General features: G+C 37.8%; 1 protein-coding gene across 7 annotated transcripts in view; it reads left to right on the plus strand.

Annotated features, from left to right (window-relative positions):
* The first annotated feature begins 207 nt into the window (after positions 1 to 207).
* CNOT2 (CCR4-NOT transcription complex subunit 2) overlaps positions 208 to 15074 on the plus strand; it is a 113438-nt gene continuing 98571 nt past the window's right edge. For 3 of the 7 annotated variants that reach the window (XM_068561080.1, XM_068561079.1, XM_068561078.1), the window contains exon 1: positions 210 to 579. Coding sequence is in view for 3 of the 7 variants with exons in the window: in XM_068561078.1 (XP_068417179.1) it covers positions 575 to 579 (5 nt within the window). In the remaining 4 variants the exon portion in view is untranslated. Of the gene's footprint in view, positions 580 to 3365; positions 3493 to 15074 lie in introns of those variants that run through there. The other 4 variants (XM_068561083.1, XM_068561077.1, XM_068561082.1 and 1 more) reach the window with 4 other exon arrangements.

Consider the following 15074-nt stretch of genomic DNA (forward strand, 5'->3'; position numbering starts at 1 on the left):
GCTGAGGGAAGAAAAGGGGACAGCGATCAGATCAGTTTCAGGTGGCGGGAGCGAGGTGGGGCCGGGACGAGGCGGACGTGGATGGAGGGGGGCGGGGTGTCCGACACGAACACAAACACAAACACGTTCCGCGTCCCCGGGGAGGGCGGACCGACGCCACCTCACCATTCCCCGCCCCTGGAGCCCGCGGTCCTCCTCGGACCTAGGGCCCGTGGTCCTTGCGAAGCAACCCGGCCCCAGGGGAGCCGTAGCGGCCGCAGAGGCCCTGCTCCCTGTAACGACTGCGGAGAAGCTACGAGCCTCCCCGCGAGTCGGTGAGAGAGACGGTGGAGGCCGCGGGGAGGAAGGTGAGGGAGTGAAGCGCTCCTCCCCAACCCCCCTCGAACGCGCGGGAAGCGGTCTACCCACCCCCAACTCTGTCCCGTCGGCAATCGCCGCTCCCACCTTCCGCCGCCGCCTCGAGGGAAGTCGGAACGACGGGGGTCACGGCGGGGGTCAGAGGGTAAAGGTCTTGCTCCCAGCAGCCTCCGCGGTGGATACGTCGCCATCTTGGATCCGCGGGACAAGAAAATTCATGCGGTGAGTTTTTGGCAAATTTTCGGAAGTCTGGCAGTGGGGCGCGCGGCGGGGGCGGCGGATTCGGGGCCCCCGCAAGGCGGGGGAATGCCTCGGGGCCGGGCCGGTCGCTCCCGGAGTCCGCGGGCAGCGTCCCGGCCCGCCGCTTCCCGTTGCTTTTGTCTCGGCTCCAATCGAGAGAGGGAGAGCAGAGCGGGCGGGGAGGGGGGGTGGTGGCGGTGGAGGGAGGGAGGGGGTGTGTATGGGGAGGGTGGTGGACGGGACGTAAAGCGTCGCTGTAGTCGGGACGCTGCAGCGGCAGTTCTGGATCCTAGGCCCGGTCCCTTCAGCTGGCGCTGGGGCTTCCCTCAGACTCCTTTCCCCCGGGCTCCCTCCAGCGCGGAGGAGCCTCCGCCGCGCTGCTTCCTGGGGAAGAAGAGAAGGCGGCAGCGGCGGTGGCCAAGGGCCCCGGGCCCGCTTTAGACGGCGCTGCCGCCTTCCTGGCAGCTGCCGCGGTCTCTGGCTCTTCACATTCTCTCAGCACACGCACATCATCTGCAACTTATGTGTGTTTCTGTGTATGTACATGTAAAAGGTGGGGGACACTGGACTGGCTAACGGGCCTCAGGAGCTGCCAGGCCCTTGGGTACCGAAGGCTATGGGTGGTGGAAGAGAAAGAGTGCAACTGGGATGCTTCCTCTGCTTCCGTACCCGGGGGGTGAAGCTTACGTGGTCTGGTAGAGACTGAGTCCGGAGAATCTTGCGGCGGCGGAGGAACCCGAGGCGCCTCAGTCTGTGAAGTTGCAAGCCCTAGGTTTCTACTTCCGCCGGGGCCTCTCCACCTTTTGCTGTCTTGGGTCTAACTTAAAAGTTTCGCGGAACAAGTGACTGGGGTTAAAAGAGGCGCTCCTAGTTCTTAGTTTAGGCTCTGTGGTCCGTCTAGGAGAGACAGCCTCTGACTCTTGGTAACTGTGGGCCTTAGCGAATACGAGTTTTTTCCTTTTATGAGAACATTTCCAAGGTCTTAGAATTTGCGTTTATTCCAGGCACTGTGGGTATGATATTACAACTACAAAAGTCTTACATACGGGTACCACACTCTTGGAAGGAACCTAAACATCAGCTTCCTTCGAATCCTAGGAGATGCCTTCACTTTTCAACATCCAGAAGACCGAATGCAACACATTTTGTTTCAAAACTCTTGGTCAAAGAATCCTACTCCTTTCTTAATCTTCTGGACGGTTTCTAATAATTAAGTACAGTGGTATCAACCCTTAGATTCTTGGCGAAATGGTAGGAAATACCTAGTTAGAATCTGTTCGTGAGGGAGGCCATGCTTGAATTTAGAGTTCAAAGTTGAACAGATTTTCTGTCATGCTTGATTTTAGGAATTTCTAGACCTCTAGAATCATAAGTGCAGCGTTATTTGCCTCTTAAAACAACATAAGTGGAAGTAATAAAGTAGGGGGTGGGGCTTAGAAATTTGAAAATATCTCTTTACATACCGGGTATATGTTGTTGTTTGGGAATACTTGGTATATTTGACAAGTTATTTCCCAAACGCCAGTGAAGACATCTCTTTTGCAATTTTGGAAGATAACTTTATCCCAGATTTAAAGGGTTGCTTAAGAATCACAGTGGACTGAAATGGCTAAATGGCTACATTAAGGTGGTTTGATGTGTACATTCAGATCTCTTTTCATTGAAATACTTCTTAATGGACCAAGATGTTTAGTTAACTTTGTATGTTGAACTCCGCTTCAGTTTGTAGTTCTCTTGTAATATTAAATCTAAAGGAAAAATACAAGATACATGTAAAAAAAAGACAAAAGTTCTCCACTTCTTTCTTGACTTTGTAAGATCCTCATTTAATTTTAAAAAGGTTTTTTACTCTCATTTTTTTTTCCTGAGGGCTTGAATTGCAGTGACTTCTGTGATTACTTTGTATTGTGTTTTAGATAGGAATTGAGAAACTTTCACATTTTTTGGCATTCTAATTAATGTAAGCATCATTTGTTGGCAGAACCCTTTTATTCTAGGTATACTGTATAGCGATATCTGTAGCCTAATCTGATACTCTTGGGGAATTAGAATTGCCTGTACATTTAACCAAGCAAGAAATACAACCTTTTAAAGATTTTTAGTTTCTACAATACTTTAGTTTTAAAGTAAATTTATATGGCAGAAAAATGAAGACAAAATGCATGAGTGAGTGATTTATATTCCCTTCCATTTCAAAGTACTACTTGATCTTGGAAAATAAACCTCAGAATGATATTCCTCCCCAAGAGAACTAGTTACCTGTGTTTTTACTTAATAACCTTGGATATTTAATTTACTTTTTGATTTTTCATAGGTACTTCACGGTTAGTTATCTGAAAATTTTCTTTGTTCAAAAGTAAATAAATATTTAGATTTATGAGTAGATTTCATTAGAAGTGCTTCTAACCCAGTTGTTTTGGTTCTTATCTCTTCAGCAGATACTGGTATTAAAAGTATTTGTATTTTGAAAGACCTTTACAGAATTTTTTGTAACCTGTGGGAAGTTATAGTTTTACCCTTTTTACTCACAAATATGCTTCATAAGATTTCCTAATAATACAGAAAAATAAAGAAAAGGTATGCTTCACACCTAAATATGAAATAATGATTAGACATTACTAGATTGGTAAAAATAAGTTAACTATTCTTTGCTCTTTAAAAAGCAGTGTTAAACAGTATTTTTTAATTGTCAACATTTTTAACTGTAGGAAGTTCATTTGTGATGATTACATATTTAAAGGCAAACTTTCCATGTGCTTGCTTAATAGGCATTTGAGGACAATTTATGCAAACAGTGATACAATCTTCAGAAAAGATACTACTTAACAAGATTTTGTTACCTAGACTTCTAGTGGATTTTGTAGCACAAAGAAGCCAAAGAAACCAAGGTACCAGGTAGGGCAGTTTTAGAGGCAGAGTTAATCTGAGTTGCACTGTAATGTTTGAATAGAATTACATGCAATATTGGTATCACAATATTGATATCAAAGGATCTAGTGCTGTGACAGGAATCATTCTGGTTGATGATACATGTGATTGTTCTTCCTTGCTATGGATGATTTCTACCCGTGATACTTAGAGGAGTTGAATTTCATTGTGACTTTTACTAGGTATTTTTGGAAAGATCTATACTAAAGTTGGTGTCTGTTGTAGAACGTCTACCTTCGAAAACAAATAGAATGAACACTAGGGTTTTAAGGTTTTAAAATTATTTTGTAATTTTTACCTTGGTTTTGTGCGTTGAACTTTTCCTTCTTCAACTTAAATACTATATATATGTATTTTTTTTCTTGTTGCTTTAGTTTTTCTGTTTGACATCCTTTTTTAAACTCTTAAAATTCCTCTCATGACAAGTCATGCTGATATGGCTTGTTTATTTATTTACTTTGTCTATACTATTAGAAATGACTTGGAAAAAAGAATTCCTAATATTTTTTTCCTAATATCTTGTTCTCTGAAATACAGATGATAATCTCTTGGTATTATCACTTGGGGGTATGCTACATTGGAAAAAAGAATTGGAAAAAAGAATTCCTAATATTTTTTTCCTGATATCTTGTTCTCTGAAATACAGATGATAATCTCTTGGTATTATCACTTGGGCGTATGCTACATTATGCATTAATAAAATGGTTTACAATGTTTATTTTTTGTTAAGGCCACATAGCTTATATAATCATGAAATGCAAAATGAATTATCTAAGAGGAAAAATACATAATTTTCCTTTTCTGGACACACTTTAATATTTTGTATATGTTTACACCAGGGACCTAAGTCTATTTAGATATAGCTAGATATTTTGGACATACCTGCCACTTACCCTGAAAGTTTTCCCTTTTTTTGCTTTCATGCATATGTTTTTATGCGGGGCTTGGAGGGGATGGTGGTGGTATTTTTAGTATCACTTCTCTGTTGTTTGACAAATTTCTTATCGTTCAAAACTACTCTGGTGTCACTTTCTTAAAGAAACCTTTCCTGATTTCCCAAATCCTTCTGCTGTACTGCTTTTATTGTTCAAATTTCTATTATTGAATGTGTCACATGGTATTGTAATTTACTGTCCATCCCCACCGTCCACCTTAACCTCCACTGGATTGTAAGCACCTGAGAGGTAGGGCTTTGTCTTATTTATATTTACATTTCTGGTACCTTCTAACTGCGTAATACTTAGTAGGTTATCAGTAAATATGCAGTAAACTGAAATGGTGCCAAATTGTCATTTGACAGTGCTGTCATGTGTTGTTTCCCAATCCACTGGTCGGAAACAACAGATTGGAAAAGGGTATGGGAAGAAGGGCATCCTGCATTCCTTTACTTCCTTGAATCATTTCTTACAGTTCTGCTTCTTAATTACCTATGGGAAACTAGATAACCAGCTTCTTAGAAAAATGTGTGTGGAGTGAGTACAGGACTGAGGGAAGGATGTAAGTAACAAAGTGTTTCTGGCAGTGTTTAGGTCTATATTTCTTGCTGTATTTTGTATGGCTAAGGTCATTGGTTGAAGGAGATACTTTGTGTTTACCCCATAATATATTTACAGTTGCTTAACCGTGAGCTTCTATTAGATCTGAGCTTTTTGACGTTAGATTCTATGTCCTCCCCCTTGGCCGCCACCTTTTTACTCCCAGTGCCTGACCTAGTGCCTAGTACAAAGTAGGAGTTCTCTAGTTTTTGAATACCATTCTCCTTATGAAAACTGGCTGAGATGATTTAATGTATTTTTATTGGCTGTCCAAATTTCCAAAAGCTCTACAAACTGACTTTTTTTTTTTTCGTTTTTTTTTTTTTTTTAAACTTTGGGTTTTTATTTATTTATGGCTGTGTTGGGTCTTCGTTTCTGTGAGAGGGCTTTCTCTAGTTGCGGCAAGTGGGGGCCACTCTTCATCGCGGTGCGCGGGCCTCTCATTATCGCGGCCTCTCTTGTTGCGGAGCACAGGCTCCAGACGCACAGGCTCAGTAGTTGTGGCTCACGGGCCCAGTTGCTCTGCGGCATGTGGGATCTTCCCAGACCAGGGCACAAACCCGTGTCCCCTGCATTGGCAGGCAGATTCTCAACCACTGCGCCACCAGGGAAGCCCCAAACTGACTTCTTAAAAAAGCAAGTGTGAAGGCAAATTCCAACTGAAATTGGTAGCCTAATCATGGTCTATCTGTGTTAACCTGATTTTCTGTTTTGATGCAGAAATATTAATGTATTTGATGGCAAGTGCTGTCTAGGCCACCCTGGGAGGTGTTAGGTCATACATAATATATATGCTATCTTAACTTTCTAAAATCTGATAAATTTCAATTCTGGGAAATACGTGGCCTTTAAGGGTTTGAATAAGAGATTGTGCACCGGTTTTGTGTCCCTTTTTTGAACTGTAGAAATCAAAACAGTAAATGATATACAGAATTGCATTTAGTGGAGATGCTGACATTTTTTTTAAATGAATTTATTTATTTATTTATGGCTGCGTTGGGTGTTCGTTGCTGCTCTATTTGCAGTGGGGGGGCGGGGGGGGGGAGGGCTACTCTTCGTTGCAGTGCTCCAGCTTCTATTTGTTCTCTGCCTTTGCTTCTCTTTGTTGTGGCGCATGGGCTCTAGGTGCGCGGGCTTCAGTAGTTGTGGCTCGCGGGCTCTAGAGCGCAGGCTCAGTAGCTCTGGCACAAGGGCTTAGTTGCTCCGTGGCATGTGGGAGCTTCCCGGACCAGGGATCAAACCCGTGTCCCCTGCATTGGCAGGCGGATTCTTAACCACTGCGCCACCAGGGAAGTCCCAAGAAGCTAAACATTTGACTTAAGATCTTAGATATGTCTCATTTGCCTACGTATTTTTCATTGACTTTTTTTTTTTTCATTGACTTTTTAACGACTAAAAGCTACTGAAGGTACGGAGAGTATATTATTTTAAAAGAGTTTGTTCTGGTACTGGGAACATCAGTTTTTTCTCTGCTTTTAGTGGATTGAAAGGTCTCTCCTTATGTGAAAGTAGATGAGAATGCACTCACAGTACATATTTACTTTGCCAAGGAATGATAAAATAAGCAAGAGGAAATTTTGTGTTCTGGCACTTTAGGTAACAGTGAGTAAGTACACTTGCATTTTTTCAAACTTATTGATATACCATTTTTCCATTTATATACTTGGATGTTGAAACATTACTCCATCTTGTATCAGCATCTGGACAAAATGTAATGACAGATTATGTAATACAGTGTGTTTCCGAGAGGAACATTTGGTTTTGTGTCATATCTGGCAGGAATGTGTTTTTGTGTTACTTTTTACATTGTAAATTACGATGCTTATTTTTCGTGCAAATTTTGTACTTAATTTTCTGTTTGTAAAAGAGTCTTTCATAGATTGGTAAAATAATAATATTCAGTAAGTTTACCATGCCATTCAAAGGACCTCATTCCTTTTGACTTAATTTTACTACTTAACACGTACCTAAAAAGTGCTTTACAGCCTGCAGAGCACTTCCATATTACACCATCATAATTTTATGTGGCTGTCATTTTGATGTTAAGATTTAAAATAAGGTTAAATTTTAACATTAACATAAAGATAGAACAATCAAACTGTTTTGATTAGTATGAAAATTAGTAAATGGGAATTTTGAAGGCCATTTTATCCTTAGATTGGACTCAGCATCTAGTGTCTTTCTCACTTAATTTAATGCTACTCTATAGGGAAAATCCTGATTTATCAAATTAAGTAGATGTAAGTAGAAGATTTGTTTTTGTTTTTAATTGATCATCCTGCAGATTCAGGATCATTTAATTAAATTAATATGGAAATTTGAAAGAGAAGTATTAGGAAATTTGTGTTTCAAGCTTGACTTTCTGGGAGAATGCAACAGCTGCTCACATTTTTAAAAATGATAAACATATTCATCAAGAAACACCAAAACTTTTAGTAATAATCCTGTGTTATAGTGAGAGTAAGTAATAATATTATATTACAGATACTACATTTTACACATTTACTTATCACACAATTATATTTTGAGGTCATGTGCTAACTTTGTCTTGATTTAGTAGTGCATGGAATAGTGCTTTTGGGGTGTCGTTTTTATAATTTTATGTGAGTGAGCATGTCTGGCCTTAGATTAGAAAAAATTCAGAGCTATAGAAACTAATCTATGCACACTTAAGAGAAATTGTACATATATTCATAGACATGTCAGGCTAAACTTTGAGGTCTATAGCAAAACTGTTTAACCTGATGGAAGAGATAGCAGTCTCCAAATTTTAAATTTGATATATGATGCACTTTTGTGTTATGTATGATTGTGAATCACACATCTAAAATAGATATGTATGTATAAAACAATTGTATATAGTCCAGTGCTTCAGGGAATTTGACCTCTGACTGCTATTAAGATGTTTCAGAGCATAGTTTGAAAGTGAAGACTTTTTCTTCTCTCTGCAGATGCGAAGTTCATAGAACTTGCTTGTTTTTCAGTAGACACTTTCAACTAAGTCCTTTAATAATTTGAGTGTTTATTTTCTTCTAGACATTGCTGTAAGTGCTGGGTATATATGATGGTGAACAAGGCAAGTTTCCGCCTTCATGGAGCTAACGTCTTAGGGGGGAGACGGATAATAAACAAGTAGACACAATTTCAGAGGGTGGCAACTGTGATGAAGAAAATAAAGGGGGATACGGGTACAGCAATTGGTTAGGGATGGAAGGAGGAGACTATTTAAGTAGGGTGATGAGGGCAAGACCTCTCTGGAGGTGGCTTTTGAGCAGAAACTGAGAAAGGAGAAAGCCATGCAAAAATCTGGATCAATGTTTTTCCAGGCAGAAAGAATAGAAGACCCTGAGATGGAGTCAAGTTTTTCATGTTTGATGAAAACAGGAATTTCATCAGTAGTTACTTAGTGCTTTCTGCATAAATAGGGGTAAACTCTAAAGGGAAAAAGAAAAAGAGATGATTAAGATGTAAATCTGTGTCTTTCAACTGCTGAAAATGTTGTGATGGACCCAGTAATTTATAATACATTTTACGAAGAACTATAGGGAGGAGGAATTATTTTTCATTTAAGAGGCCATGATGTTTTCTGGATCAGGTTGGGGGGGGTATCTCTGTATTAGTGGAAAATTATAAAGGAGAGTAAACTTAAAACTTTCTTTGTGTTTGCATAGAATTATCAAAACCTCTAAAAGATTTTGTTTTTGCAATATTTTAGATAGATTTTTCTAAGAAATTAATCAGTAATGATTTTCATGTTTACTTAGATTTCCTTGTATAGTTCAATAAATATTACTATGTGCCATACACTGTTAGAGATGCAGTGAATAATTCTTGAAGTTCACTTTTTGTGGTGCATGTTATGGGTACATGCTAGAGTAGAGCAACCTTGTTTGAGGGAGTTTAAAGAGTTGGTTTCAGGTCAGTGATGTTTGAACTGGGTTCTGAAGGGTGATTTGGAGTTCACTTAGGTAGGGGAGGATACGGAATCAGCATTGCAAATACAAAAAGTCTGGAAGACTAGGCTGGATTTAGAGAATGGCGCAGTAATCTCCTATCGTTCTTGATGCAGTTCTGCAACCTCATGAGAAGTTGACTGAGGGAATGAATTTGCCATAGTGTGAGAGACTTTTTTTTACATGATGAGGAATAATTAACCAATTTATTTTTGACAACGCGAGTGAAAATCAGATTTGTGCTTCAGGAGGAAATTTTAGATTCCACAGACGATTTATGATTAAATTTACAAGCTTGATGCTTTAGTGTATTTCTAAAGTTTTTGAAGGATTTTTTTTTCTCTCTGTTAGACAAATTATAGTTATTCTGTATTCATGTTGGCAGGATTTTTTAATTACTAAGAACTTTGAAATTCAGTAGTTTGTTATCTTCCAGAGAACTTGTTATACATATAAACCAATGCCCATAATGAAAAGTTTCATATTAATGGATGGAATTTGTTATGTAAGTTTTAGGGCAGGCAGAGTTTGAATGTTGTTATTTGACATTGTTTGCAGGCATGAGATTTAACATTACTTCAGTAAATTAGAGTAATACCAAAAAAATCTAAATTAGCAATATAATCATTCATAGGAGCTTATACCTATAATATATTGCTAGCAGTGCATATTTTACAATGCTGAGGTGTGTGTGTTCTTCAAAATACTGCACATAACAGCTGTGCATTTATTTTAGGTTGCTAGCATTATTTATTCTGACATTGAAAAAAAAAGAGCCCAAATGAATGTTTTTAAATAAAAAGAATTGATTCCCTAAGAATGCTGTTTGAGCAAATTACTACTTTGATAGTATGCATTATATACCACTTTTTCATAGCAAAAGTTAATGATTCTACGTGATGACTTGGAGCTGCCCAAGTTGCCTAATTGTTTAGTTCATTTTTGACTGAATAAAATGGAGCTCATTATAACTATTTCCTATTAAAGAGAGTTATATTTTGCTGGAATTTTACATGATTTTGTTAAAGTCTCTGGTACTAACCAGCCTGAATTGGAATCACCAATTATGCTTTTAATTAGCTGTGTGACTTAATCCTCTCTAAACTTCAGTTTTCTCACTCGAAAAATGTGGATAAGTAACTGTATTTACCTCATAAGGTTGATATTAGGAATAAAGGCTCTTGTGGGTGTTTTTGTTTGTTTTTTGCTTTTGTTTTTGGAGTGGGACTTGCCACTTAACTATGAGCTTCTGAGGCAAATGAGAATTAGCCACAATTTATTTCATAGAGTACACTATCCTTTTTTTTTGTATCAAATTTATAAATGTAAACAAGAAGTGTGCAGTTTTGTTCTTACAGTCTAGAGATGTTTTTCCTACCAGGAATTTTGTTTAGATGGTGTTGTGTTAAGTATTATGTGTAATATTTTGGGTAACATAGTTACATTTTAGCATTGCTCTATCTGAAGCATTTGGCATGGTGCATGGCACATAATAGGCACTTAATAATTCCTTTGTTAAATGGGATAAATCTAATGGGGAGAGCATTGACTTAGCACTCGGACTGTGTCTGCCACTTACAGCCTGAGTTATGTTAGGTTATCTATAGCAAGTTACTTCTCTGTGCCTTAGTTTCCATTTCCTTAAAATTAATAAAATATCTTCTCTTAGGCTTATTTAGAGGATTAAATACAGTGCAAAACACCTGACAATAGGTTCTTAGCAATGTTGGTTCCTCTTTTCCTTTATACAGAGTAAATATTTCAGAATTCTGGAGGAAGTTCAGAGGAAATACTTAATATAGCACCTATGATTTACTTTTTGGAAGTTGAGAAAGGTCACTTATTTACCTTTGAGCATGTGCTCATTTTTAATGGAGGGATAATATATTATTTTGGAAAGACTACCCCACTTGGATTCAGAAGATGGGTTTTAGTCTGGGCTCCATGAATTTATTAGCTATGTACCTGGGCAGATTAGTATTGGAGAACTTCAGCTTTTTAGTCATTTATACCTCCTAATGTTGCTGATGAGAACTGAGATATTGAAAGCAAAAATGTTTGGCTAACTGTAAAGCATGTGAAAGTATTATGGTAATGAGTACTGATTATTAGTGGTTGTAATGAAACTAGTAGTTTCTTAAGTTGTGTGGTTCATTTATTCATTCACTCATTCAATTTACCTTGTGGTACTGCTGCATTCATGTGGTTTGCCCTTCATTTTTATTTAATTAAATATTGGCTATTGGAGTGGGGAGCGTGGCAGAGTGCGGGAAAAAATGATTCTGCTATGTCTCAGAGTAGGCCAGTTAATACTTGCATGTTTTTTTGCACGATGAACTCCTGATACTTTCTGTGTAAGTGTATATAAGGAGGTCTACCTTGTCTTCATTCCCTCTTCATTAAGGGTGAAAGATTTTGAATATTCTGGTTTATTCCTCGTTTTTGTAACCTGTGTTCTTTCTCCTTGTTATTGTTAGCCAAACATATTTTTGTGAATATCATGCGTGCCTTTTTTTCCCTACAAATGAAATTCATTTGTAATTTATAATTAGAGCATTGAGAAGTCAGTGCAGTAGTTTGAAACTGTTGTATATTCTTTGCATTATTTAATGTGTATGAATAATTTTAAAGATCTTTTGGGTCTGAGCCTTTTGAAGCATTAAAATAAATACCATATAAGGAGAGTAGAATAGTACTAAGTAGCTGCAGTAGCAAAGTCAGGAAAGTGAATCACAGAGTAATGAATTTGGAAAATGATTGTGTATTGAAGGGAAAGGCATTGCTTTTCATGTCACCCTTCTAAAAATCTAGTTAGTGATGGTATGTGCCTGTGAGTTCTGCTGATTGTGATTATTTAATCTCGTACTGTTATTTTAAAAAGTTGCTTTCAAGTAAAATATGTTTTCCTTCTAAAAACATATACTAAAACCCTAGAAACTGGAAACTTGCCACCCCCAATTCTCAGGTTGCTCCTCCATTTTTTCATATATCTAAGGCAAATAATTTTAAATGGAGTAAAGACAACTTACTCCTATCTAAAACTTACATATAAAACTTATAAAATAAATTTCTCCATATCTTCAGATCTTGATCAAGATACGCCCCTTTATAATTTTTGATGGTTTTAATAATGATTGTCAGGTACAGCAGTATGCTCAGGCATCAAATATTGATTTATGTCCACTATGTTTATTATTCTAAGAAGATGATTTATTAGCACATTTTAGAAAAGTTTACAAAGCCAAAGGCTTTTTACTTAATTTGCTGCAATTAACTAGAAGTCATTAGAGAATTCATTCTTCAGAATAGTCTACATCCTGAACTATATGGTTAAATAGATTTTATTTTTATTGTATGTGCCAGCCTTGGGCAAATAATGTACATGCCAAAATCCCAAGACATGGTAAAGATATGTATTTTTGCTTTTGCAAAATTAGATTGTCAGTTATAACAGTATTTCAGAAATAGTGTTTATTTCTGATTTATCAGTTGGCACAGAAAAAGGACAGTTAATGTTCCTTTGATTTCTAACATTATTCAAATTAATGTATGGAGATTTGAATTTTTTAAAGGGAAGACTGTTGTAATGGAAATTATGTTCTTTTTTTTAATATAAATTTATTTATTTATTTTTGGCTGCATTGGGTCTTTTTTGCTGTGCGCAGGCTTTCTCTAGTTGCGGCGAGTGGGGGCTTACTCTTCGTTGCGGTGCGCGGACTTCTCATTGCCTTGGCTTCTCTTGTGGAGCACGGGCTGTAGGCGCACGGGCTCCAGTAGTTGTGGCTCGCGGGCTCAGTAGTTGTGGCACATGGGCTTAGTTGCTCCGGGGCATGTGGGATCTTCCTGGACCAGGGCTCAAACCTGTGTTCCCTGCATTGGCAGGAGGATTCTTAACCACTGCACCACCAGGGAAGTCCCAGAAGTGATTTTCTTATAACTTGCCTATTTTGTAGTTTTGGATTCTTGAATACAGATATGTATTATTGCAGCATAACAAGGAAGTAATACTGTTATTGAGTGGCTGAAGCAAATGTGATGTTATGTGCTGAAGGAGCCTGTGGTTAAAAAAAAGTAGTAATAATGGCATATACTTATTACAGAAAAAGTGGAAAATAAAGATGAGGAAAAGAAGAAAATAAAAACGACTTGCAGTCCTGCAAACTAGAAGACTGTTAACCTGGGCAAACATTATTTGTTGTTTCCACTGTTTGTGTGTGTGTGTATGTTTAAAAGCACTCCAGTCTCTTTTGGTTTTTCTTCCTGATTATTAAAGTAACAAAAATGAATTTGGAAAATTAAGAGAAGTATAAAATAAGAGGAGGGATTTCCCTGTTGGCACAGTGGTTAAGAATCTGCCTGCCAATGCAGGGGACACGGGTTCGAGCCCTGGTCCAGGAAGATCCCACATGCCCCGGAGCAACTAAGCCCTTGTGCCACAGCTACTGAAGCCCGCGCACCTAGAGCCTGTGCTCCGCAACAAGAGAAGCCACTGAAATGAGAAACCCGTGCACTGCAATGAAGAGTAGCCCCCGCTCACCGCAACTAGAGAAAGCCCGCGCGCAGCATTGATGACCCAACACAACCAAAAATAAAATAAATAAGTAAATTTATTTTAAAAAATAAGAGAGATAAAACATCCACAGACAACCACTCTTTTGATTTTTGTAATAGGGAAATTGGGCTATACTTACTGATTTATCATCTCTGTTTTTTTAAAATTTACATCGTAAGCATTTTCCAGTGTCATTTAATATTTACCCAAAACATGATTCTTAATGGCCAGAGCATAACTGACCTAATGATTCCTTGTTATTGAACATTTAATTTTATTTTGATTTTCCAATTATATAAGGAGCACTGTGATGAACAGTTTTGTACCTGAATTTTTGTTTACATATTTGGTTATTTCTTTAGAAAACGTTTCTGTAAGTATAATTATTATTTTAAAGTATTAGAGGTACTTTCAATGCTTATTATGTAATGCTGTGTCCTTAGTCAAATTACTTTTCAAGTTTTAGTGTCCTCTCCTGTTAAATAGGTATAATAATGATATTTATCTCAGGATTGTTAGGCGTGAATGACAGTATATGCACAGCGTTTAGCTTGGCCTGTAGCATAAAGGATACTTCTTAGAGAGGCTTTCCTCAACTGCCCTTTCTTAAGTAGGCCCCTCCTCCTGTAGCATCTATTACAATTAATCATTATTTAACAGTTTGTCTCTTATTCCACCACTAGAGCATGAGAAGGGATCAAGTCAGTTTTATTTACTAATGTGTATTTGAAGCCTCATATAGGGCCTGACAAATATTTGTTGAATGTATGAAAAGTTATTTTCCAAAGCTTTTAATATTTACTTGCCTTACAGCAAGGCTGTGCCAGTTTACATTCTCACCAGCTATGTGTGAATTATCTTTTTTACTTTATTGTCAGTGAAACTGAGTATAGTATAGTTGTGTAAAAAAAAAAAAGTCCTAAATTTTGAAGGTGTAAGCTTATAATTTAAAAAAAGTTGAATTGTTTTGTTTTTCTGAAGAGTGAATTTTTTTGTGTAATTTGTGTTTTACCTGTTTTCTGTTCATATTCTTTATTGTCAGTAATAATAAGAATAAGAATAAGAGTAAAATAATTATAATCCTGTCGGTGGTCCCTTCCTAAGCATCCTGTGGGAAAAAGTAACTTATAATTAATATTACACGAATAAATGAAGTTAGCAAACATATAGTGGTACTGTACCAGAATTGACCACAAAGTGGTTTAAACAGGTTAAAGTAACAGTGTGAAAGTTTAAGGAGATTTTTATCTAATATACTGTAGCGACACTAAAAATGTAGCTAAAATGTTATGTTAATGCAAAAATCAGATTATAGTTTTACTATTTTCTTAAGCTTATGCTGTCTGGAGGGCTTCAATTTGATATCCATGGATGAATTTGAAAAGAGTAAGTGGTTTGCTAGTGGAGGGTATGCAAAGTAAGATTTAGGTACTTTATTAGATACTTTGTGTGTTATTTATTCATTCATTTGACAAATGTTTAACTCCTATTATGTGTCAGGCACTGTTC

This window comes from Eschrichtius robustus, chromosome 13, assembly GCF_028021215.1.
Source record: "Eschrichtius robustus isolate mEscRob2 chromosome 13, mEscRob2.pri, whole genome shotgun sequence".
Taxonomy (NCBI): Eukaryota; Metazoa; Chordata; class Mammalia; order Artiodactyla; family Eschrichtiidae; genus Eschrichtius; species Eschrichtius robustus.